General features: G+C 36.1%; 1 protein-coding gene across 2 annotated transcripts in view; it reads left to right on the top strand.

The window, feature by feature from the left end:
• Positions 1 to 25,719, top strand: part of LOC132383354 (claspin) — a 45,935-nt gene that overhangs the window by 17,190 nt on the left and 3,026 nt on the right. Inside the window, exons 6-24 of one of the 2 annotated variants that reach the window (XM_059954247.1) lie at positions 3,254 to 3,335; positions 5,227 to 5,335; positions 8,060 to 8,679; positions 9,635 to 9,826; positions 10,831 to 11,003; positions 12,151 to 12,232; positions 12,902 to 13,001; positions 13,602 to 13,672; positions 15,164 to 15,381; positions 15,810 to 15,961; positions 16,294 to 16,517; positions 17,121 to 17,235; positions 17,390 to 17,456; positions 17,582 to 17,670; positions 17,992 to 18,153; positions 20,489 to 20,610; positions 22,502 to 22,629; positions 23,578 to 23,668; positions 25,134 to 25,210. In XM_059954247.1, the coding sequence (XP_059810230.1) occupies positions 3,254 to 3,335; positions 5,227 to 5,335; positions 8,060 to 8,679; positions 9,635 to 9,826; positions 10,831 to 11,003; positions 12,151 to 12,232; positions 12,902 to 13,001; positions 13,602 to 13,672; positions 15,164 to 15,381; positions 15,810 to 15,961; positions 16,294 to 16,517; positions 17,121 to 17,235; positions 17,390 to 17,456; positions 17,582 to 17,670; positions 17,992 to 18,153; positions 20,489 to 20,610; positions 22,502 to 22,629; positions 23,578 to 23,668; positions 25,134 to 25,210 (2,874 nt within the window). Of the gene's footprint in view, positions 1 to 3,253; positions 3,336 to 5,226; positions 5,336 to 8,059; positions 8,680 to 9,634; positions 9,827 to 10,830; positions 11,004 to 12,150; positions 12,233 to 12,901; positions 13,002 to 13,601; positions 13,673 to 15,163; positions 15,382 to 15,809; positions 15,962 to 16,293; positions 16,518 to 17,117; positions 17,236 to 17,389; positions 17,457 to 17,581; positions 17,671 to 17,991; positions 18,154 to 20,488; positions 20,611 to 22,501; positions 22,630 to 23,577; positions 23,669 to 25,133; positions 25,211 to 25,719 lie in introns of both variants that reach the window. The other variant, XM_059954246.1, reaches the window with a different exon arrangement.

Below are 25,719 nucleotides of genomic sequence, written 5' to 3'. Positions count from 1 at the left end.
TCATTTGAGACTGCTGAGTCTTTAGTTTGAATACCTGCAATTTAAAAAAAAATCCATACATGAGACCACTTTGATTCTCCAGTTTAATGTTGAGCATTTTAAAATGTTCTCCAAGCCATGGCATTTATCATTGTAACCCCCTGGGTCGCCTCAGGCTCGCTCAGCTCGTTCTCGTCTAGGGGCAGCAGCCTTCGGCCCCGCCAAACTGGGTAATCAGCTGGTGTGGATGCTGTGTGATATCCCCGCCTCACCCAAAAACAGACAGTACACCATATGCGATTAAATGAGTACAATTTATAAAGGTTACTATAACTAAATGATTAATAACAATACAGTATATATGAAGAAAAAAATAAAGGAAAGGCGCCAAACTTATCAAAGTCCAAACCACTTCGTGCACAACTGTTGGAGCTCAATTACTGAAGTCTTCTGGCCACCATTCGATCCCCTCCAAACTCCTTGACTCGCAGCTTAGGACCATCCGAAGTGGTCAACCAAGCAGATCTAGCTTCATCTCCTCTCCTCGGAGTACCTCCTGGCCTCGGACCCCTGCTTGGGGTCCGTTCCTCACCCAGCTTACAGCATTGCGTCCTCTCTCTCAACCCCTCGCACCGATCTCCCTAAAAGCCCGCCAACAATAGCTTACAGACTCAGAAGAAAGAACAACGTTAATCCCAATTGGTTTACAAAGGAATACAATTCTTGTTATCAGTAAATTTTAACCCAAACAAGCTTCCAGCACTCTCTCGCAACAAAGAAGCATTCCTGCTTTTAACAAGACAAAGAAGCCATTTTGATTACATACACGGTAACAAAGATAAAAGAAGAAACCCCCTTTACATCATCTTTTGCTTTGGTTTTAATCAGATCATTGCATTCTTAACATCAGAATATTTTCAGCAAAGCAAACCTTTACTCCTTATTGTCCAAAGTATTTATGGAGAGGCTCATAATTGTGGATTTGGCTTTCAAAATATGCTTATCTGATCAATTGGTAGTTTTTCAATGAATAGCAAAAGAATAAACTCCATCTGCTCCATTCTTCCAGGGTCAATTCACCTTAACTTGCCCATCAATCTTCTGCTTGCTGACTTCCATTTATTTCCATCTACCAGTTTTAAAGCCTCTTTATCTGCTTTTCCTTTGCTTTTTTCCCCCTTTCTTTCCATCTCCCCTTTTCTTTATTTTGTCTCTACCTAATACCAACTTTTTTATTCGTTAATCTTAAAAAGGTTCTTTGTCATTTGTTAAGGTTGCTATATACATGCAATAAACTGTGGTGTTTGTTAAAAGTGCAGTCGGGTTCCAGAAAAATAAATAACCAGCAATGGGTATTGTGGCAGTTTCTGACATTATGAAATAACATGAAAATGGGGTGGGGGTACGGGGTTTAAAAAAAAAACAACTTAGGATATGTGTACCTTATAACTAAGTACAGGTATTAAATCTGGTCCATCATCTACCATATGTTACGTTGTTTCACTACCCAGCGAAAAGTTTTGCATGGCACCTTCATGTTCTCATATACTGTATAATGCAGAAAGAATGGGTAATATGACTGATAGATCTGAAACATTCCCTGAGTTTTAGTTGGTCAGTCTTTGCCTCATCCACATATAGAAACCCCTCCTTCTCACATCCTTATCAATTTCCTGGACACTGAATCACATGTGTTAATAGACATATATGCAGCGTAAAATTTTAGAATGAAGTTGGTCTCGACATATTTTGCCCATCAGGAATAACAATAGGTTAATGAATAACAACACACACAAAATGTTGGTGGAACACAGCAGGCCAGGCAGCATCTATAGGGCAAGCACTGTCGACATTTTGGGCCGAGACCCTTCATTAGGACTAACGTTCCGTAACATCAACAGTGCTTCTTCCTGTAGATGCTGTCTGGCCTGCTGTGTTCCACCAGCATTTTGTGTGTGTTGCTTGAATTTCCAACATCTGCAGATTTCCTCATGTTGGGTTTATGAATAATATAACTTTTTCCATGTTTTTAAAAAATAATCTTTGAACTCCATTAGGAGGCATGTGTGAAGCATAAACATTTCAAACAATGCTTTGAACCTAATGTTATCTTTCTTTGCTATAAAATCTGATAAGTTATCTGTGCACTTCAAGTATAATCCAAACCCTACTTTTCAGATTGTTCAAAGCATGTTTTCAATTAGAAATGTAATATTTATTAAAAGTTCAAATTCCTATAAATGTGGCTATTCTACTTAGTGACAGTGCAACCTTATACTGTCAGAACTGTTGAGTTTGCAGAGATGTACACAAGCACTATATGTCCACATTATTATGCCACTGACCGAAATGTACAGGACAAAATTATGGAACATGTTTTGCCAGATCTTTTCTTTGGCTTGGCTATATTTAAGAAACTCATACCATTAACTAATTGATTGATTGGGTTCAGTTTTCATTATTGGTTATGTATAATAGGTAACGTTTGAAGGATATTTTCAAATTAGAAGCGTATCTTTACTTTCACCTTATACAATGTGTTTTTGATTTTGTTTAAAATGAAGCGATAATCTCCTCTAAATCTACAAGCTGAGTATTGTGTACCATTCAGCTAATATAGTCTTCTAATATAAAGAAACAAACTACAACAAATACAGAGAGGATCACATTATTAATGCATTTATTGCTTGCAAGGGAAGATATATTTCCAGTCAAGTTTTGTTTGGAAAAATAGCTTTGATCTTATGTTTCTACAAAAGCACTTTAATACTTTTTTTTAACAAGAGAATAGTAATTAGGTTGCTCCATTCCATAACATTGCATTCCTCTGTTTATCCTTATTGTATTCTCATATTTGTTCTTCAGAAGCTCTATCCTGTCTACTTCTGTTTCAAAACATCCCCTCTGGCCATAAAACAAATTACCTGTCATTTTAAACAAAAAGCTTCCTCCCATAAAATACACAAACTTGGAAGTTTTCCCATCCAAATCAGCAAAGCACCATGGGATTTCATAGACTCCATTTTGTTACATTACATTTTACAAAGGTTACAAATTCATAAAGACTTCAGGGTTGTAGATATATTTCCATACTTGAGGATATATACCTTATTGAGGATAAGATTAAGAGATTGCTGACATACAATGCAAGGTCCTTCTAGTACCCAACCCCTGAAAATATTTTTCATTGTTCATTTTGAATCTGCTTAATTTGGTTACTTAAAGTCTTGAGTTATTCTATTTTTATTGGGCTTTCTCCCCCCTCCCCCAATAGGTACGAACAGAGAGGAAAGCAGCAAAAATGAGTAAGGAGGCAATGCGCCAGATTCACAGTGAAACACAACGATTGTTGCGAGGTATGTTTTCAGAATATAGATCTATTACAAATGGCATTATATGTGAACATTGTTGATTTAAAGTTTATACTTAAAGACAAATTATATTTGGAAATGTGGGAACATGGTAGAGAACATAGCTAAATGTGTTTTCCCCGTGTAAACATTACATGATCCAAAATTTGATGTTTCATGTTTTTTTTTCCGCTAGCTATTTCGATTTTGGTTTTGGAGTGCCTTGTCAGTTGGGAAGCAATGCATAAAGGGAGCTGTAATGTTTAGAGAAAAATAAACCAAAGCCGCTGAGGGACTGAATTCAGGATTTGACACTGTATGATACGCCTCCAAATAACTACGTTTCAATTGAAATGAGTACACTGATCCTTTATTACAAACCCAGCAAAGATGAAAATTTTTATAGCAATTTAAAAAAGCTAAATTAGTGATATAGCAAAATAAAATAACTAGTGTAATTAAAACGTAATTAAAATAAAATTTCCAATTAGCATAGCTAAGCATTCAAATTAGTGGTCAGCAAAACAAATCACCCCAATTGCCCCTAACTAACTAAGACAAAGCCTGACTACGTCACTACACTCATTTGCTTCTACTACACCCCACCCATGTGACAAATTACCCACAATAAACATGCAACACAGAATACAATACAGCCAGAAAATAGAGGCATGGCTCCTACAGGAGTGTTATCAGTGAAGGAAGCCTATAAGCAATTTAGGATTTTAGTGGATTGAAATTGATTGCAAGAAAGTTTTCAAGAAGAGAATTGAAGAAAGATTCAATAGGTGATCTGTATCTTACAAATCTCTTAAAGAGGAATAAAAAGTAGACACTTGAAGGTACATTTGTACAAATCTTGTTTTTGATCCCTAAATTAAGAAAAGAGCTTGGTTTAAAGTTAATGCTGAAACTGTTTCAAATATTTAAAAATTATTTGCAAGCTTACAGACATAAAATGAAGTTTTGGTTATATGCTTTAAGATTGAAATCAATGCCAAGGAGGAGGGTAGTAATAAAATTTTAATAAGATGATACCAAGGTTTTAGTTTTGAGGAGACTCGTGGAGCAGGAAGGAAAGTTCTGTTTTTATCATATCAGGTTTGTAGCATCTTTGAGAGGCCTGCAGAACTGGAGTCCTTTCCTCATTTGCATTATTGAAACCTATTTGTCCAAGCATCAATACATGGTCATTAACTTAAAATGTTAAGTTACAAAAGGAGAACGGTTAAATTAATTTCTCTTCTGGAGGACATGCCAGGAAGATGTCTTGGCAAAAGGAATAAATATTTGTAAAAGTTATGAGTTGGATAATCGGGCTAGTGTGAATAACTTTCAAAAAGCATATATAGGGAGTGTGGATCATATGACTTTCTCTTCTGTTGTAAATACAATGCTTCTGGATATCAATAACTCAATGACAGTCAATAAAATTTGGGTTTGATATTGTGGTATTAAGATTGTTTCAGGAAAATTGATAGTACTTTTGATATTCTACCCCCAATATATTTTGAACCTTTGTGAGCAGTTTTTTAAATTTATTTCAACGTTTTGTACCCAATTAATAACCTGAAAAGTGTTGTAGTTGATTTTATTTTTTTTTAAAACTCAAGTTTATAGACTTCTTTCTCTGTCATATTGGTTGTTTGCTTTGTAAAAGATCAAAAACAGCAGTCAAAAGATTCATCAACTAATTTCACCATTCCATTCAATCATTTGGGTTCTGATGGCAATGGGAGGAGGGTTGGAGGAAAGAATGTAGAGGAGGAGCAAGATGACGCTATCGATCCTCTCAATAAGCCTTATTTTTTTAACCCTGAAATCCCATTGTTTAAACATTTATAAGTACTGTTAATATTGCGAGCAGCTAAATTTTAATGTTATCTTATTTTCCCAGAGGCAAATTTATCTTTGCCTTATCATCTGCCAGAGCCACAAACCATTCATGATTTCTACAAGAAACGTCCACGACCAGCCTGCCAAGGAGGTGCTATGTCGTTGCTCAAGTAAGTTGTTTTAAAGCGAACATAACTAGTATGTTTGGAGTAAAACTCCAACATCAGAAATATTGCATTTGGCACTTAAGATTTTCTTCATTTTGTGACATTTACAATTGTATGATATTTCCAGTGGCTAAAATAAGTCAGTTTATTTTGTATTTAATACTCTCCAGGAAACTACTGTAAATGACTGCAGTGGAAAAAAACAGGCTAGTTCTGTGCTTTAATTTTTTATAACAATAGATGTTTCGTACATCAATGCGTCCAATTGCAGAGGTGCAGTTATCCTGTAATTTGGATTCCAACAGGAAAACTGTAAAGTGCTCATCCACTGCATTTGCTGAGTTTGGTTAGACTTCTCCCCAGGATTAACTTAAAACACTGTTTTTATGGTGAAATAATCATAGTGCAGTGAGATTTAACTGAAATAGATACAAAACTCTGAAAAGAAAATGACTTATTTGAGGACATAGTAGATAGAGTAATAATTTTCTGTCTCTAGATGTATTTTTTAACCATGTAACCAAATAGTCCTGATCTTGTGCTTATTTAATATGAACTTTAAGTACATCAGAACACCTTTTCCAACTATTTTCAAAACTCCTCATAGTTATTTTATTTGATTTGTAATGTCTGTTACATAAAAACCTGCTTTCAAAACCCATGACAGAACTTAGTCATGTTATGCCAGGCTTGGCATAGTGATGGTCTGCTAACTTGTGTCAACTAACTCCAGATGTTTCAGCTTGTTATATCACCTGTCACTTACGTCTTGTGTTGAAAGCAGGCAACATAGTTAGAGATTTTCTTTGATATGGATCTGCCCGCTGCAGATGTGACTGACATGATATGATTCATAATACTTGTATATTTCAGGCTTCGCTACCACATTTCCCTTCATTACCAGTGCCTGCGGGTCAAATGTTCCTCATTTGTGAAGGATGCGTAAGATGGTGCAAAATGCATTTTGAGTCTGGCAATGGGGAAATCCACTTATTAGATACTGGTTGAAATTCTTAAGTTGACTTGGATGAGGGAAAAAGTTTATATTTATGTATACCGTTAGATGCTGAAGTAATTTGATATTTTTACCATTTACCAAGTTAGATTTAGTATCCTATTTGATGACAAAGTAAATAACAACAACAATCAGAATTTTCTTTCTTTTTCAATCTTTTTATTATTGTTATTAATATCAACAAAATAAAATTGATACATAATGGGATTACAAACATACACAATTCAACTGAACATGAAAGAATATATAAGCAATGATTACAGTATAAATGGGTATTCCCAAATCATAGACAATACAATATACAAATAAACAAGGCAAACCTAGGTATAACATAATATATAATTAAAAAAAACAGAAAAAAGAAAAAAAAATTATGCAAAAAAACTAATCTAATAATCTAGTAACTAATAAGGAAAAAAAACAAAAAAAGAAAAAAATGGAAAAAGAGGAAAAAAAAGAGCTGTTTATAATATATCAAAAAAATACAAAATCATCAGTGTCAACTCCGATCCTCTCAACATATATAGAATCAAAACTGGAAAATCAAATAGGCCTGGAACAGGGTCATATTACATCATATGAAAATATTGAATAAATGGTCTCCATATCTTTTCAAATTTAATAGAAGTATCAAATACACCACTTCTAATTTTTTCTAAATTTAGACATAACATAGTTTAAGAAAACCAATGAAATACAGTAGGAGGATTAATTTCTTTCCACTTCAACAAAATAGATCTTCTAGCCATTAGTGTAAGAAATGCAATCATTCGACAAGCAGAAGAGGATAAATGGAGTGAGTCCATCATTGGTAAACCAAAAATTGCAGTAATAGGATGAGGTTGTAAATCAATGTTCAATACCACAGAGATAATATCAAAAATATCTTTCCAATATTTTTTCCAAAAGTGGACACGACCAGAACATATGAGTTAAAGATGCTATCTCAGACTGACATCTATCACAAATAGGATTTATATAGGAATAAAAATGAGCCAATTTATCTTTGGACATATGAGCCCTGTGCACAACTTTAAACTGTATTAGTGAATGTTTAGCATATATAGATGATGTATTAACTAATTGAAGAATTTTATCCCAATTCTCAATAGGGATAGTAAGGTTAAGTTCTCTTTCCCAATCATTTTTAGTCTTATAAAGGGGCTCTGAACGTATCTTCATAATTATATTGTAAAGTTTTGATATTAGCCCTTTCTGAAAAGGGCTTAGTTCAAACAAATTCTCCAAAATGCCTGAAGACACAAAATTTGGAAAAGTAGGAAGTACAGTATTTAAGAAATTCCTGATCTGTAAATATCTAAAAAAAATGAAATCTAGGCAAATTATATTTATTAAATAATTGCTCAAAAGACATAAAACAATTATCCAAAAATAAATCAGAAAATCGTAGTAATCCTTTAGTCTTCCAAGCTGAATAATCAGAATTTTCTATTTTTATTAGTTATTACCTTTTCTTCCCCATCCTAAAATTATTTTTTAGCTGCTTTCACAGGATTTTAAAACAAAAGCTGAATGTATACAACAATTTTTTTTTCTCTCATTTCCGAACAAAGGTCATCAGCCTGAAATGTTAATCCACAGAGGGTGCCTAAATTATGTGTTTTCAGCATTCTGGTTTGACTTTCTTAGATTTAATTTTTTACATGTTTACTTTTTATGCAGTGGATAAACAATACACAATTTTCTTTTAGATCAGCGAAGTACCAACCTTGCTTACAGCAGGAAACAACTGATTCCACAACAACGGCTGAAACATTAAATGGCATCCCTCAAGATGATATGCCACTCAATCAATTGGTGCCACTCAATAAAGTATCCGTTTCTACAACAAATCCAGAAGTAGAAGAATCCCATGTAAATAATTTGGATAATAAAGAAAATACTTGCCCCAGCTGGTCTGGGAGTGAAATCCATATTGAAAAGAGTGAAGGACAGACGGAAATGGTCAAACAACTGAATTTCTCCACTGACGTAGAAAGTGTAGGAAAAGATTATGAAATGCTCGAACATAACACAGAATCTGATCATCACTCTTCCTCTTTAAAACTAATTGAGGAAAATGTGCCAAATGAAAACCTTGCAAATATGTCTGAGGATCCTCAAACTGAAAAGGTAACAACTGAAGGCACAGTAAAGCTCTCCAGTGATGCAGAAGAAGGACAGCAGCAGTTGGAAACAGCTTCAATGAACAAGCAAAGAAAATCCAAATTGGATAAATTACGTGGGCTGGGAGTGGATCTAACATTGAAACCTCGCCTTTGTGCTGATGAAGGTGCTTTTGTGAACTTGGAGGAGCCCAAAGTAAACAAAGGTTATCTTATTCATATGTTGCATTTAGTAAATAGTCCTGAAATTTTAAGCTAGCATTTTTTTAATCTTGAGTGGGGTTTGTGAGAAATCAGCTTTTAGTCTTGGCTATTAAGTTGTCACATTTAGAGAAGCTGCCAGATTTAACACACTGTCATATCTTGTTGGAGTTTCTAAAGAATGGTAGGGTACAAATTAGTGCTTCTGACTTTCCCACAGTGAACATCTGATGAGTCCTACGAGGAAAGGGAAGCACTTGTTTACATCTCTAGAAGAAAGGTAGTTCAGGGAGCTGTAGCTTTAATCATCATCTAGCTTCAGTGCTGGAGAGTAGATTTGTTCAAATATAACTTCCAGGAATGTGCATAGGAATGTTTAATGTTTAAGGAAGTTTAAATCAGTGAAATTTTTAGCGTATTTTACTTCCTAGAATAGTTAAGTCCAGTTATACAGCTGAATTAAAACCAATACTATGATTACAGTAATATATGCAGAAGGATGGGTGAAGTAGTGGATGTTAAAGAATAATGCTGCAATCGTAGGAAGTTGCTTGGGCCATTGTGCTTGTGCCAGCCTTTGAAAAGATTCATTCCAATTGAATCAACCCCTTGCCTTATCCCAGATCGATACAGATACGTACCCACCAATTAGTTAACCAATTTCCTCTACTGAATGCTGCCTATATTTTTAAGAATGCACTTCATATTGAAATACTCACCCATCTCTTTTTTTTCTTGCCAGTAACCTTAAATCTGGCTTGACAGTTCCTCTTGAGAAATGTTTAATTTTATTAAAAATTTTTGATTTTTTTCCCATGTACATTGTCAGGTGCACTTGTGCTTTTAAATTAGTCAGGTAAATTCTGATTGAGCAAAAGCGAACTCCAAAAAGTTTCCTTTATACTCTTAATAAAAATCTCGACCAGCATCTTGTATAACTGAAGTTGTCTTTGTTTTCAGAGCTTCAAGCATTAAAGGAGCGTTTCCTTAAACATGGCATCAAGTCTGCTAAACAAAACCAAGAACGGCGTGTTGAGCTTAACATTGTTCGGAAAGCAATCACTGCTGAGGGGAAGGAGGAGCTCAAAGCAGATTCCGTAACAGTGACTTTGGGCAAGAAGGAAGTGGAAGAATTTGTACCAACAAAACCAGGTAAGTAAAATCCAGATAACAGTTGGTTAATTTGAGCATTAGTTTTTAGCCTGGGTTTAATGATAATCCTGAGCCACGATCAGTACTCCCGCTCAGATTTTACTCCAGATGTTCAGTACGGCATGTAAAATTAATTGCTTTCAGTAGCTGTGTTGGCAATAAATCATGGGGTTCACTTTTGATTAATTTTGACATTCAAATGCAATCTGTTCCCATTTACAATATTGATTGATATTATAGTTTTATTCTAAAATTATTTTGATCCCATTTTAAAGCTAAAATTTAAATGTGTCTTCATCCACTTCCCATTCTCTAAGCTATTAATTGCTAAACCTAAAATTGAAAAGTTACCCTCAAACCCAGTTGTTATGAAATGATTTGGGAACTGGAAAGTGATTTATCTATTTGAGATACAACGCAACCATTCGAGCCATGCCACCCAACAATCCCCTAATTTAATTTGAGCCTAATCACAGGACAATTTACAGTGACCAATTAACCTACCAACTGGTATGCCTTTGAACTGTGGGGGGAAACTGGAGCACCCAGAGGAAACCCATGAGGTCAGGAGGACAATATACAAACTTCCTACAGGCAGCAGTGGGATTTGAATCTTTGTCGCTTGTACTGTAAAACACTGTGCTAACCACTACATTAACATGAATAGCAAAATGTGTCTGCAATCTCAGAAAGCCGATATTCCTTATTTCAAGGTTATTGTATTGTCCCTGAAATAGCTTGCAATAGCAATAATTTAGCTTTGGTGATTTTTTTTTCTCTCTCTAGCTAGATCTATACATCTGAATGCAAGCAAAAGATACTTAAATGCCTTGCAGATCTTCTAGATATAGTTTCTGTGATTCAAGATCATAGAACTGATAGCTTTGACAGGTACTCTTATCTGTAAACAAACTTTACTGGAAATGAGAGTAGGGTGTATTTCACTGTTTGAGCATTATAATAATAACCTATCCCTTGCCATCAAATGTTTGTGTATTTTACAGGGGAGAAACTGCAGGCTTTGAAAGCCAAACTCCAGGAAGCCATGAAATTACGGCGGTTAGAAGAGCGCCAGAAACGACAGCTCTCCAAACTTAATGACGAGGAAGATTTTGAGGATGAAGATGAAGAGGATGGGGAAGAAGAACTGACAGAGTCTGAAGAAGAAGAGTCTGAGGTACACTCAGTGTACATTTTCAACTTAATGGACAAAAGAAAATGAAAATATAGCAAGGAATCTTGCAATGCAGAGTATATCCCAATCTATATTAATATTGAATGAAATAAATCTTAATTGCCTTTTCCACATTAAAATACCATCATTCAGGTCTACTCCAACTTTGACCATTATCCTGATGTCTATCGTGTAGAGGCATGGATGAGAGAGGAAGGATAATGACAGAGAGCTTCACGTTCTTCCTGTAACTTACTTTATCCTTTGTCCTGCTGGTTCATGTAGAATTTTAAATCTTGAGTTAGATCAGGTTAATACTCCCAGCATCGAAATAGCTCTACAAGGAGAAAGAGAATTATTCTAGTGTAGAAATGACAGTGGTGTGGGTGTGCTTTGGGAGGAGGATAAATTAGGTCATGAATTAGATAATAAATGAGGAGATGCTGAAAGAGCAGAAGAACGGCAAGAGTTTGATGTGTGGTTTGACAAAACGCTGAAGATAGCAAGAGGTTGATAGGTTGGGAGGTCGGTCTGGAATTGTAAAGAGCTATTTGGTGAAGGGTTATAATACAGTATGGTGTATATTTCTTGTCAACACGCTGCAAAAAATGTGTGGTAGCATACTTTGTTTTATGACAACATTACCAGGGGTGTAAGTTCAGATATGAGGCCAGTTTGGAAATATTTTCTGTGGAATAGAGGAAGTGGGAGGGATTTAAATGAGATGTATAAAGTTGAGGTACCTACACAAGGTGAACAAGAAGGGCCCAGTTCCCAGAGCAGAGATCAAAAACCAGTGAACACTGATTTAAGGAAATTTGTGGAAAGATGATTAAATATTTTTTGTTCATCCGGTATATAATAGTGTGGAATTGGCTTTCTCAATTGTTGGTGAAGGCTGAAATACTGGGCATGTGTTAAATAATCTGATTGAATATGTGAAGAACTGTAACCACAGAGTTTTTGATAAGGTAGAATGTGCAAATAGCATTTTTTTTACTTGTGTCACTAACAGCAAGATGGACCAAATCAGCCTTTTCTTGTTATGAATTACTTGGAAGTATTTGACATATGAATGTTCAAGGTGATTTCTATGTATTGGTCAAGTAATAATTCTTGTATTAACAGTGGATTATGTATTCTTTTTTAGACTGTAGAATTACTTCTTGGTGATGAAGAGGAGCCAGCAGGAGAAGTAGATAATGATTCTCAATCTACTGATACAACACAGAGTAGGTGGAACCCATTTAAACAGCACGTTGCCAATTGAATCAATCTTAAACTTCTCAACATGATCAACCTGTGGTGCATGCTTTTATATTTAAGAAGGTTGTACACGAAGATTTGCATATTGACTGGCCACTGGCCTGTTAGAGAGAAGTGGCTGAATTATAAGTTTAAAGACAAACAATCATATCAAAAAAAGTGAGAGGATGTGCATTCTTTTTAAAGGATTGTGCTTGTCAAATCTTCAGAGTATTTTGGTATGGCAGATTGTTTAAATGCAATGGCTCGCAGTGAAAGGCATGCACTCTATATTAAAAAAAAGTAATTGAATTCAGAAAACTTGAATGGGTCTTTAGGTCTTTGTCCTAACGAAGGGTCTCGGCCTGAAACGTTGGCAGCGCTTCTCCCTATAGATGCTCAAAACGTACAAAAAAGCTGGATGAACTCAGCAGATCGGGCAGCATCTGTTGAAAGAAGCAGTCAACTTTTCGAGTCAAGACCCAGATGCTGCCTGGCCTGCTGCATTCCACCAGCATTTTGTGTGTGTTGCTTGAATTTCCAGCATCTGCAGATTTCCTCGTGTGTGGGTCTTTAGGTAGCAGATTGGTTATTGACTGCATTTATGTCTTAACAAATCCATATAACACTGATCTTCTCTTGATGCTTTATTGCAGATCCAGAAGCAGCGACCCAAAATGAATCTACACCAAAAGCTGTCATGTCAGATTTTTTACAATCCATAAATTCTGGTACCAGTTCTTCTTCTAAAACTAGGTAATTTGTCGATAATTTGTAATTTGCTTTGTTATGTGGAGCGTCAAAATTATATTCATTCTCGTCTGATGAGGAGCCCTAGATTTGAGTGGAAATTGATTTGATTTAAGTGGGAAGTCAATTGCTACTATTTCTTTTTTTTTCTTGCCTGTCTGTATTGTCTAAATCTTTTAATCTTGTACCTAGACATTTAGAACTTAGAACTTCTTGATTTAGTTTGCTTTCCATTTAACACTTTTGCATACTTGTGAAAATGTATTCGTTCAGGCTGTGATAGGTGTATATTTAAGTCAGTTATTTAAATTTATAACTTAGGCTTGTGGGAGAAACAGTCATGGTAAATTGTGTGCATATCCTTGATTATAGAAGATGAGCAGGTTCCAGTCTTCACAAACGCTTTCAAATTTTCATTATGAATTTATGGTACTCAAATGGCTTTCTATGTTTGTGCTATGTGTTGACGTGATAGTGCCACATCTAGAATGGGATTTTCAATTGAGTTCATTATTGAATAATATCTTCCTGCTGGTTTTGGAGAGAATTAACATTTGAATTATCTACAGTTACACCAACTGCAAATTCTGTGGATTTTTTGTTTAGTGAACAGACTTCTGGCAACAAATTGAGGCTGCATCTGCAACAGACACCACCCAAAGGAGATAGCAAACTTGGTAAATAATTCTGCTTTTTTTTGCACATCTCACTATTGCTAAAAAAAAAAGCAACACGGTGCATTTAATTAGAAGTGTTCTTTCAATATCTGGAAGCAGAAATAGTTCTATTCTCATGTCCCTTATCTTTGCATCCTCCACTTAATCATTCAAAAAGAAATGTAGTAAATTTTAGTTAATTGGGGCACATCAGAACTGGTACATTTTGGCCCAGTTGTGCAGCTACCCAATGAGCTGAAGCTTCATGGAAATTGTTAAAAAGTCTAAAAAAAAGGCAAACTACCATTTAACTGAGGAACAATATGTATTTAAATGAAATATAGAATAAATTAGAATGCTACCAATAACTACAGTACTATAAAACAGTATTAGTTCCTAATAGTTATTGATGGAGGAATTCATCTGTCGTGTTCTTTTGAATGACTGTGAATAAACAAAATCAGCGAGACACCAAGTGCAGATACTGCTTTAGACAATTGCAGACACCTAATGAAGATAATAGACTACCTTCATATAATGTGTTAGATGATTGCATCCTCCAAATCTTCATTTTCATTGTAACATTAAGGATTGACGATACCTTCAAATTCTTCATAATTCCTAACTTGTTGAAGCAGTGAATTCATTTCATTTTCACTCCCAGCTGTTTCTGGCATTTCCAAACCTGAATGCTTAGAACCATGGTGAGCAAAACTGTTCCACATTGTCTTATTGCTTATTTCTCGCCAACTATCAGTGAAAAAGATCATTGCTTTTTGAACACAAATACATGAAACTGACGTTTTTTTAAAAAACTGATCAAGGTGTACTGTAAAGGCATGAAAGTGCACACAACTGATGCTAGTTAGAAACTGTTCGACAAGTCTCCTACCCCAATTAAGTGGAATAATATCTCAAATAAGCGAAGGGAATCCCAACAATTTTCTCAAGGTAGTTTTTGTTCTCCAACAGTTGCCCCAAATAACCAGAATCCACAGAGTATGAAGTATAGAGCAAGAAAGATGGGCTCTTGGCTTTGTCTGGCCTGATAGAATTCAATTTGATAAACTTGATTTCTTTATATCAGAATGAGCAGTGTCTTGTTACTATTCTAAGATTGCAGCTATGATTGGTACCTAGGTTGTCGATGCTGAGAGAACCGAATGTAGCAACATCTAATCCTGCCCTCAATCTCTCATACAATTTACTGAGTTGTAATTTGGACATTTTTCTTCATGATTAAGTCATCTTTCTATTACAAGTCAGTCCTAATATCTTTATCGCCAAGCTGGTTTATCTGACATGGTAATTTTGTAAACCTGCATTTTCATCAAAAAATTAATAACCGCATATTTCCTAAATGTGCTGTGGTGAAAACTTTTGTGCATTTCCTTATGAAACGAAGCTAGCTCAAGAACAGACTGCTAAGTAAGGCAGATTTCTAGTGGCACATCATTGTCTTAACTAGGTATTAATAATTGTCATTTGAAAATATATACATCAATGTTTCAGATGAAGATGATTCCATCTCCCAGGCATCCACAACAAAGGACAATAGCCACAACAGTAGCTTTGAGCTAATTGGATCAATGATTCCTTCATATCAACCAATTAACAAACAGCCTGGCAGATTTGGAATTGCTATGCACGGAGGATTCCGATCACCATCACCTAACCTCTTTAATCCAAATAGTCAGTTCAAAACAAGCTTCATTAGTTCAGCATCAAAGGTAAGTTTGAGATGTAAATTCAGATTTATCAACTTTTGTTTTTATACTTATTGATCTCCTGGATTGTAGGGCTATAGTATAAATCTTGAATTCTCCAATGCTAGCTATTACAAAGATGAACAAGTACATTTTTCATAAGGATACAAATTGGTCTAATTGCCCCAAAACAGAAAAGAATGAGGTTGTTTTTACTGTTAGGAAAGACCAACTAAAACACTGGCATTCAAAGTTGTGCCTTTAAAACTAAAATAACTATTCTGTACGTCTAGTTATACATCAAACAAAACCTTGCTGAGCAGACAAAAAAAATTGAAATTAATGTTTGTCGTCATGTGGTAAAAGGCTATGTTCTTTTAGGTGGGGTAATGAGTACTGTACATGCTATTTATAGGGAAAATAAAATTATCAATGCATTTTTATGCCATCAGAGTTCTGGGAAGCTGTCTGAGCCTTCTATGCCAGTAGAAGATTCACAAGACTTGTACAATGCATCTCCAGATCCCAAAAATTCAGCTGGTGAATCTCAGTTCAGGTTCTCTCTTGAAGATGAAACACAAAGTCAGTTACTTGATTCAGATGGGTAGGTGGTATGTTCATTCAAAAGGTCAGAGTTGGGAGAATACAAGTTTTTAAGTTAATAATTTACTCTTGCTTGGAGTGTGGAATGCATTTTACCTATTGTATATTGAGATACAAGTCACTGAAACGACAATTTTAAGTTCTTGAATTTAGTTGACCCAAACCATATTGAAATGCTTTTCTGCTATTTTGGAATCTATAAAGAATCTGTTGTGGAGTGAAGTCATCAATATGTTCTCTGATTTTTGCCTTGTATGAAGAATTGTATTTTTAAACTTCATGGTAGTTATTATGATATTGCAGAACCTCTAAAACTGTATTTGGTTTAACTAGGTTTCTGAATGTGGGCCATCACAGCAATCAGAGGCAGCCATTAAAGCGACAACTGATCTTGGACAGTATGGATGAAAACGCAATGGATGCCAATATGGGAGAGTTGTTGGGTCTTTGTTCAGGAGAATTTAAATCTCAAAATCTTGATACGCTAAAAGAAAACAAAGAGAAAGAAAATATTGATGAGCTACTTGGACTTTGCTCCGGCAAATTTATTTCTCCAGGTACGCTCTTGTGACTTTAACTTAAATTTTAAATGCACAGAGAAGAATCTGGTGTGTGTATTATACTGATAGTCTTCTGCTTATTTTTGCACTGGGTAATTGGGTAGGTGTGAATTTGAAATGAGAAAAATCTAGTGCAGTCATTCCGTGAGGAGGGGAAGGATGGAATTTGAGGAAGGATCTTTTCATCAAATGCTGTTCGTAATTTTGGACTAGAGGCAGCATAAGAAGTGCTTAATGATTAAGTGAGGTGCTATAACAGATGAGACCATAGGCCAAATGCTGGATGTAAATAGGTCCTTGATGGTTGGATAGAAACAGTGGAATGAAGGCCCTGCTTTAATGCCATAGGACTCTCAATTTATGAAAGGATGTATTTTGGAAGGTATATTGCTGTGTGAAGCAATGCAAAATTCAACCAGGCTAGTGAAGTATTTTATGAACATCTTGATAAGATGATAAATATGTGCAGATATTGATAGCTTATTCATAAAACAAAAAAATTAGCTTAGTAAATTGTCTTACAGCAGAAATTTGTAAATTAAGAAATCACTCTTATCATTTGGATTTATTTTTAACAGTGTTTCTTTCACTCTACAGCAGATTCATTGTCTTCCATCACTTCCACTGTAAAGCAACAAAAAGACACAACCACAGTATCTGATGATCCTATGAATGAAGTGCTGGCTCTTTGTTCAGGTTCTTTTCCAACAGACAGGTAATATTTTCATTTTTGCAAAATGGTATTAATCAGAACTTTGTCTGCGAAAGGAGCTCTTTATAGTTTTGCATTTGTTTCAATATGCTTTTTGAAATGTTTCTAGAATGAAAACTACTTTTTATTATTAGTTTGATTTCTCTCCTCCATCTAGGGAAGGTGATGAAAATGAAGATGATCAATTTCAGCTGCTAACTGATGATGAAGCTTTTGAGAATGAGGTGAGGGAATGTATGAATTCTGGTCAATATTTAATCTGATAGGTTCTACTTGTGAAAAAGTAGATAAGTGTGCCATGTAGTTAAGTGTTGCTGAAGAAAAGCTGATGTCAAATTTCTCTAATTAGGATGATGAAAGTGAAGATGAAGAAAACAAAGAAGGTGAAGAAGATGAAGAGGAACAATTGGCTCAACAAATAAAGAGAAAAAGCAAATTGTGAGTGTATCCCTCGTTATAATTTTTTTCTCCTTCCGACTAAATCACAGCTGCACCTTTGTAAATGTTCTGTGTTTTTCCAAAATATATCTTTTCATTTAAAATACTGCAGTGTCTTTTCTAAGTTTTGGACAAACAATGGCTGTCAACAATGATCTGCCGCATTCTTCCCAACTATTGTTCCGTATACTCAAATTATTTTATTCCGAAGAAGTTGGAATCTTATTTGGTTGTATTACATGGTGATTGTATAAAAAATAGATTATTCACTGTTTCAGTTACCACAACCCAAATATGACTAAGTTGAAATTATTTGAATAGAAAACTGGGAGACTTTGTAGAAGATGAGGCTGAACTTTCTGGCAGCGACGTGGCAAGTGATGAGGAATATGATGCAGAATCTGACGACTATGAAGAAGAGGAAATCGAGGAAGAACTGCCATCAGATGAGGAACTGCAAGAGCAAGTGAACAAAATTCACATGTGAGTCTTTGGACAAACAAAATTAATTTTATCTGGAATCTTGGTTTTGGTTGAAGTAATTGAAATATTTAATCCAATCTAATTTTAGAACTTTGGTGCTGGCTTATCAAATACTATAATCTGCAATGCTTTTAAATTGCATAAGTGGTTAATTATGTTCAATTTTTAAAAAAACTGCTTTTAAGAGTGGAAGATCTTGTTATTTAATCTAATAACTCAAATGCCAATTACAGTTGACCAAAGAACAATAAGTAGAATCATTAGAATCAAGCGGAAGTAGATTTGCCTTAAATTTGAATTCACATTAAGTGACACTATCAGCTTGTACTCTTGTACACAAATACTTCTGCAGATTGTAGAAGGTGGGCAGATGGAGTGGTAAAGAAGGCATTTGGCGAACATGTCTTCATGGGCATAAAATGCAAAAGTTGGGACAAAATGAGCAACTTTATAAAGCACAGTTTCAACAGAACCTGAGGTTAACCGTGTGGTTTGTGTTGACTCGCAAAAGGAAGGATACAGTGGAGCTGGTGAAGATGCAGAGGAAGTTTACTGGATAATGCTTGGATAGAGAACTTTTGTTTAAGGCAGGGGTCCCCAGCCTGGTGTCTACAGAACCCTCGATTAACAGAAGGGGTCCATAGCATTTTTTTTTAAATGGAAACCCCTAGTTTAAGGAGAAATTAGATCAGGTTTTTTTCCCTTTCTGAAGTAAAGGGGCTAAAGGGTGACATGATAGGCATGTGTATAAGATCATAAGGGCCATAAATAGAGAAAATAATCCATCTATTTCCCGTTGTGGGTATCAAAAATAAGACCATAAGAAAAAGTAGTATTAGGCCATTTGGCCCATCAAACCTGCTGTCATTTCATTATTGTTAATCCATTTTCCCTTTCAACCCCATTCTCATTCCCTCCCTGTAACCTTTCGCGCCCTGACTAATCAAGAACCCATCAACCTCCAATGACTTGGCCTTCACTGCTGCCTGTGGCAACAAGTTCAATAAATTCACCACCCTCTGACTGAAGAAATTCCTCCTCATGCCTGTTAATGAATGCCCTGCTATTCTGAGACTGTGCCCTCTTGTCCTAGACTCCTCCCCCACCCCCCCCCCCCACTATAGGAAACATACACCCTATGTAGGCCTCCCAAAATTCCCCTTCCCCCATTCTTCGAAATTCCTGCAAGGACAGGCCCAGACCCTTCAAATGCTCCTCATATGAATAACCCTTTCATTACCAAAATCATTCTCATGAACCTCCTCTGAACCCCCTCCAATGTCAGCACATCCTTTCTTGGATATCCTCATGTCCTTACATACTATCCCATGAGCCTTCGCATCCAACGCATCATTCTCTGCAACTTTCACCATCTCTAAAGGGATCCTGCCACCAAACACATCTTTATCTCTCCTCTCTCTTCTCTCCCTACCCGTCCCCTATCTGCAGAGATCACTCCCTCCATGATTCCCTTGTTTATATGTCCCTCCCCTCAAATCTCTTTCCCAGCACTTATCAGTGCAATCAGCCAAAGTACTACACCTGCCCATTCACAACCTCCCCTACCTCCATTCAAGGCTCCAAACAGTCCTTCCAGGTGAGGCAGCACCTCACCTGTGAATCTGCTGGGGTTCCCGATGCAGTTTCCAGCGCAAATTGTGGGACTGCTTCGTTAAGCACCTTCACTCCATCCACCAAATATTTTAATTCCGATACATATTCCTGTTCTGATATATTGGTCCACGGCCTCCTCTTGTGCCATGATGAGGCCATCCTCAGTGTATTTAATCTGGGTAGCCTCTGACCTGATGGCATGAATATTGATTTCTTCTGGTTTTTAAATAAAACTCTCCCCTTCCCCTCTTCTGTTATTCCCCACTCTGGCTTCTTGCCTTTTCTCACCTGCCTATCACCTTCCTGTGGTGCGCTTCCTCCTTCCCAATTTCCTACAGTCCATTCTGCTTTCCCATCAGATTCCTTCCTCTATCACTTTCTATCTGTCCTCCTTCCCATCTCCCCACCTTTTTTATTCTGGCGTCTTTCCCCTCCCTTTCCAGCCCCGAAGACGGGCTTTGCCTGAAGCGTTGATGGTTTGTTCATTCCATGGATGCTGCTTAACTTGCCGAGTTCCTCCAGCATTTTGTGTGTTGCTTTGGATTTCCAGCACCTGCAGAATCTCTTGTTTAAAATATACCATGTTTTTATTTATTCTCAACCTTTTGCTGCTGGAATACAGTTGGATGGGTATATAGGTTTGATTGATTACTTACCTTTTACATTCAAAATACCACTCGTTTCCTTCCTCCACCACAATCCCTCCCCTAACCCTTTGCAGGAAGGTGTTGATGGATGATGATAAACGACAGCTGCGTCTTTATCAGGAACAATACTTGGCCGATGGGGACCTGCACAATGATGGACCAGGACGTGAACGAAAATTCCGCTGGAAAAATATTAGTGAGTTTCAAAGCAATTTTTTTCCAAGCACAATCCACATTTTGGTTTTTTTTTTCCCTTTTTAAGTAAGCTGCTGGTATTTCACGTATTTATTCTCGGTTTACCTCAAGTTCATAAGTTATTCCACATGGTTATAAACGTAATTTAAAATTTTATGTCAATAACTTGAGTTTGGTAACGGAGTAATGTTTGCGTGTTTTGGTAGCACTGGGTCTATTAATCCTGTGGAATTTCTTTTTTATATACAAGTCAAACTTAGTTGACTTTAAAAGTAGATTGTGAGTTATAGTTTGAATTAATTTTAATTTCTGCTTACATTAGTAGACACAGAGTTCAAGAGTCCGGAAATTACATTGCATTTATTATAAACCTCTGGTTAGGCCATTTCTGGAATTTGCATCATTTGTGGTCACCACATTAAAGGAAGGATGTGGAGGCTTTTGGAGAGGGTGCAGAAGAGGTTTACTAAGAAATTTAGGATTAGAGGATATAAGTACAGGTTGGGCAAACTAGGGTTGTTTTCTCTGGAGTGGCAGGGCTAAAAGGAGACCTCAGCGAGATGTGTAAAATTCTGAGATACACAGATAAAGTAGACAAGTATCTTTTTCCGAGGATCAAAATGTCTATCAGAAAGCATTCATTTAAGGTGAGATGGGGCAAGTTCAAAAGTGATTATACGGGGTAAGTACTTTTACTCAAAGTGGTGAGTGGAGGAGGCAGAGAACATTAATAAGGGCATGAATATGGAAGGGATATGAACCATTAGCAGTCCGAAGGGATGAGTTTAATTAAGCAGCATTAGCTTAATTATGTACAACATCGTGGGTTGAAAGGGTCATTCTTGTGTTTTCTACGGTTAAGGTTTATGTTTTCTATTTTTGCAGGAAGGAATTAAGTTAGTGCATGTTTGTCAGAGACATTATTATCATTATTATTACTACTACTACTATTGTTGTTGACCAACAAGCATTTCAGCATCTGAGACATTAGGGAGTTAGACCATGTCATGGTATGGTCTTAAGTTTGCAATGTCCCAGTTGATAGTGTCTTTGTGGAAAGGCAGATAGTGAAGAGAGCTAAATTTGAGGAGTTCTTCACTTGTTCAAGTCATTGCTTGTATTTTCAATCTCTCATAAATTTAACGTGCTGCCCAGGTGTAATTTGCTAAAATTCCCACAGTACCCTGCTTTACTTATCCTTGAACATTAATCTCCAAAAATTATTCACTTTTGTAGATTAATGTTTACTCTTTCCTTTGTTCTGCAAAAATGTAAGTACTCTTCTAAAATAAAATAAACCTCACTGCTACTCTGTGGAAGTGGAAAGATCATTAAGTTTGTTTAAGAAAGCCATTATGATTGGCCTCTCATTTCCACTATTGTAAGTGTCCTGTTAAGTCATTTTGATTTTGGTGTTAACTCCACCAAAAAATTTTGTAAGCTGGGAAAGCAACCAAATGAAGTTAGGGGTGCACGAAGCCAATCTTAATGTTTGCTTGGGTTGTAAAGTGCTGTTGAGTGAATTTTAAAATATACAAGAAAATGTGATTTGCCTAAACAAATAGCAAATTTTAACAAAATGACATAACCTAATTTAAAGAATCTTCAGAAAACTCAGTGATTTACTGGAAAACATATTGGAAGGATCATGAACAATAAACAGATAATGAGTACATAAAATCTATGTGTAACAGGCATGTCAGAAATGAATCTCTTGGGCAATTCTATATCATCCTTCCATATTCTCTTTACTACATACAGATACATCATGCATCTGTTCAGCATGTCAGTCTGGTGTAGCTCTGTGTTACTGGCTGGCTGCAACCCATTTCGACCTAAATCTTGATTATATCTAAATTCCACTTTGAATGTTTATAAATGTATTGTTTCAGATGATTCTTCACATGTTGACCAGTTTCATGGAGATTCTGAGGATGAAACAAATGAAGAGGAAGCAGATGAGGCAGAAGTAAAATGGCGGAAAGATCGGTTTGAACGAGAGCAGTGGCTTCGTGAGAAGGTGGTTTTTCTACCTTAGTGCTTTTATTAGATCTGCAAGAGATATTTATTATTTTGCATCCTCGTGACAACCATAATTGGTCGAGTTAACTGGTGCATAATATAAATTTTTGGATCACACTAGGTTGATTGGTCAGTCTGCTACATAGTTTTCATGTGGATTTGTTGGAGAGGTAGAAAGAAAGAACATGCAGATTTTTTCTAATCTAAGTGTATCAGATACAAAAGAATCACAAGAGAGTTAATGATTTATTTCTGCTGGTTCAAGGGTCCCTTTAAAAGGCCAAAAACCACCTTACCAATGAAATCTCAAAGTCTGCATTTAAATGCTCTAGTCTTTCAGTTTAATAAACAATTTATTATTATATTAGACATGTGGATGTTTTGGAGTGTCTGTTAAATGTACTTCTTAGATGTGTTATACCCCTAACACAGGCTTTTGTTTTATACAACGCATCAAGATAAACCATTCGTTCCATATTTTTTTCCTTACTGTTTTTTCCTTTGGGCTTGTGTTCCTTAGTAGGTATTTCTATCTAGAGAAAATGTAAAAACTCAATGATCTAATCCAAGAGTAGTTTGTGGTAATCAATGGCTGCCATCGGTACAACCAAGGCAAAATGACTGTCTCCCTTCCACTAGCTAGTCACTTTCCAGACAATGTGTGTAAATGAGAAGTACAGAGTTGAAAAAAATGTTGCATCATACTGTGAGAAATTTTAATTTAAATATAATTGGGCATTATTTTGCTGTCTAATAAGATAAAGGTAGTAGAAAATATATCATTCACAGCACATGAAGAAAAACACCTGAAATTTTAGGTGTTTGTTGGCTCAAACTACATATTGTATACTGAAAGCAAAAAATGTTTTTAACTTTTTCAATGGATTTGCAAGTCAAATCTTCTGGATTTCATCAGGCAGAAGTATAATTTCTGCTCTCCCTTCAGTCCCAGGAAGCAGATAGTGAGGAAGAGGTTGGTGAAGAAAGCCAATTCATGAAGCTGGCAAAGAAAATTACCATCAAAGCTTTACATAAAAGTACGTATATCAGTTCAACTTGATGTTCATATGTTATGCAAAATCAACTTAAAATTACAAAGTAAAATGTAAATACTAAATCACAAGTGAACCGTTTCAGTTATGTTCTTACATATATTTCAAGTTTCATCAAAAAAAATTGACAGGCAGAAAAGACAAAGGAGTCAGTGGATGTTGTACTTGGATTTTCAGAAGGCCTTTGACAAGGTGCTACACATAGGCAACTAATCTAGATAAGAGTCTATGATATTACTGGAAAGGTACTAGCATGAATAGAAGACTGGTTGACTGGCAGAAGGCAGAATGGGAATAAAGGGGTTGGCTGTCAGTGGCTAGTGGTGTTCTCTTACTTTTGGGTCCATTACTTTTCATGTTATTAGTTAATTTTCATGTTATCAACTGGATATTGGAATTGAGGACTTTGTAGCAAAGTTTGCAGGTGATACAAAGATAGGTGGAGAGGCAGGTAGTGTCGAGGAAGCAGGGGGTCTGCAAAAAGACCCCCTGGAGAATGGACAAAAAAGTGGCAGATGGAATATAGTGTAGGGAAGCGTAAGATCATGTATATAAATAGAAGGAATAAAGGTGCAGATTATTTTCTAACTGGAGTGAAAATTCAGAAATCAGAAGTGCAAAGGAACTTGGGACTTCTGGTGCAGGATTCCCTAAAGGTTAACTTGCAGGTTGAATTGGTAATAAAGGAAGGCAAATGCAATGTAAGCATTCATTTCAAGAGGATAGAATTATAAAGACAAGGGTGTAGTGCTGAAGCTTGAAGACATGTTCAGATCAGATTTGGAGAATTGTAAGCAGTTTTGTGCCCTGGATCTAAGGAAGGATGTGCTTGCATTTGAGAGGGTCCAGAGGAAGTTTACAAGAATGATCCTCTGGATGAAACAGTTAACGTATGAGGAATGTTTGAAGGCTGTATTCGTTGGAGTTCAGAAGGATGAGGGAGGATTTCATTGAAACCTGGAGAAATTTGTAAGGCTTGGATAGAGTGGGTGTGGGGAGGATGTTTCCAGTATTGACTTGGACAGGAGGACAACACCTCAGGATGAAATGAACAGACCTGAAGAATTTCTTTACCTTAAGGGTGATGAATCTATGGAATTTATTGCCACAGATGGCCATAAATCATTAGGTATATTTAAATCGAAGATTGATGGATTTTTGATTGGTAAAGGTGTCAGAGGTTATAAAGAGAAAGCAGCAGAATGAGGTTAAGAGGGAATAATAAAATCAGTGATGATTCTATAGAAGAACAGACTGGGCTGAATAGCCAAATTCTGTTCCTGTGTCTTACATGTGTGCGTGAAAGTGCTGAAAAATTGCCTTTGTGAATAAGACTCAATTGTGTTATAAAATGTAGAATTTATGTTCTACAAAAATTGCCATGCGTATGAGACAGTTTTTTTTTTAAAAAAAAAGCTCAACCTAATATGTGCAATGCCTGGATTTGCAGGTAGTTCCATGGAAGTGGCTCCAGCAAGAAAACAGCAGGAATCAATGGGATTCAAGCCTCAAAAGTCTATTTTTTGTGTATGTAATCAATCTTAACCAAATATAATCCAAATCTCAATTTTTGTTCTGAGGGAAGATGAAGTTTTCTTTTTTTGAAAGTGTCTTGATATATTTTGAAATGACTTTGCCTCTTTACAGTAGTGCAAGTGTTTATATTTTTAAAAATTCTTGATTAGATAGAAACAGAGAAAGCGTACAGCACAATACAGGCCCTTTGGCCCACAAAGTTGTGCCAAACATATCCCTATCTTAGAAATTACTAGACTTACACATAGCCCTCTATTTTTCAAAGCTCCGTGTACCTATCCAAAAGTCTCTTAAAAGACCCTATCGTATCCACTTCCACCACCGTTGCCAGCAGCCCATTCCACGCACTCACCACTCTCTGTGTTTATATAAAACAAAACTTATCCTGACATCTCCTCTGTAAGTACTCCCCGGCACCTTAAACCTGGGTCCTCTTGTAGCAACCATTTTAGCCCTGGGAAAAAGCCTCTGACTATCCACACAATGTACAAATATTTTTT

The sequence above is a fragment of the Hypanus sabinus genome, chromosome 30, assembly GCF_030144855.1.
Source record: "Hypanus sabinus isolate sHypSab1 chromosome 30, sHypSab1.hap1, whole genome shotgun sequence".
Taxonomy (NCBI): domain Eukaryota; kingdom Metazoa; phylum Chordata; class Chondrichthyes; order Myliobatiformes; family Dasyatidae; genus Hypanus; species Hypanus sabinus.
Note: the sequence above shows the minus strand (reverse complement) of the source record. Positions and strands in the feature narration are given on the sequence as shown.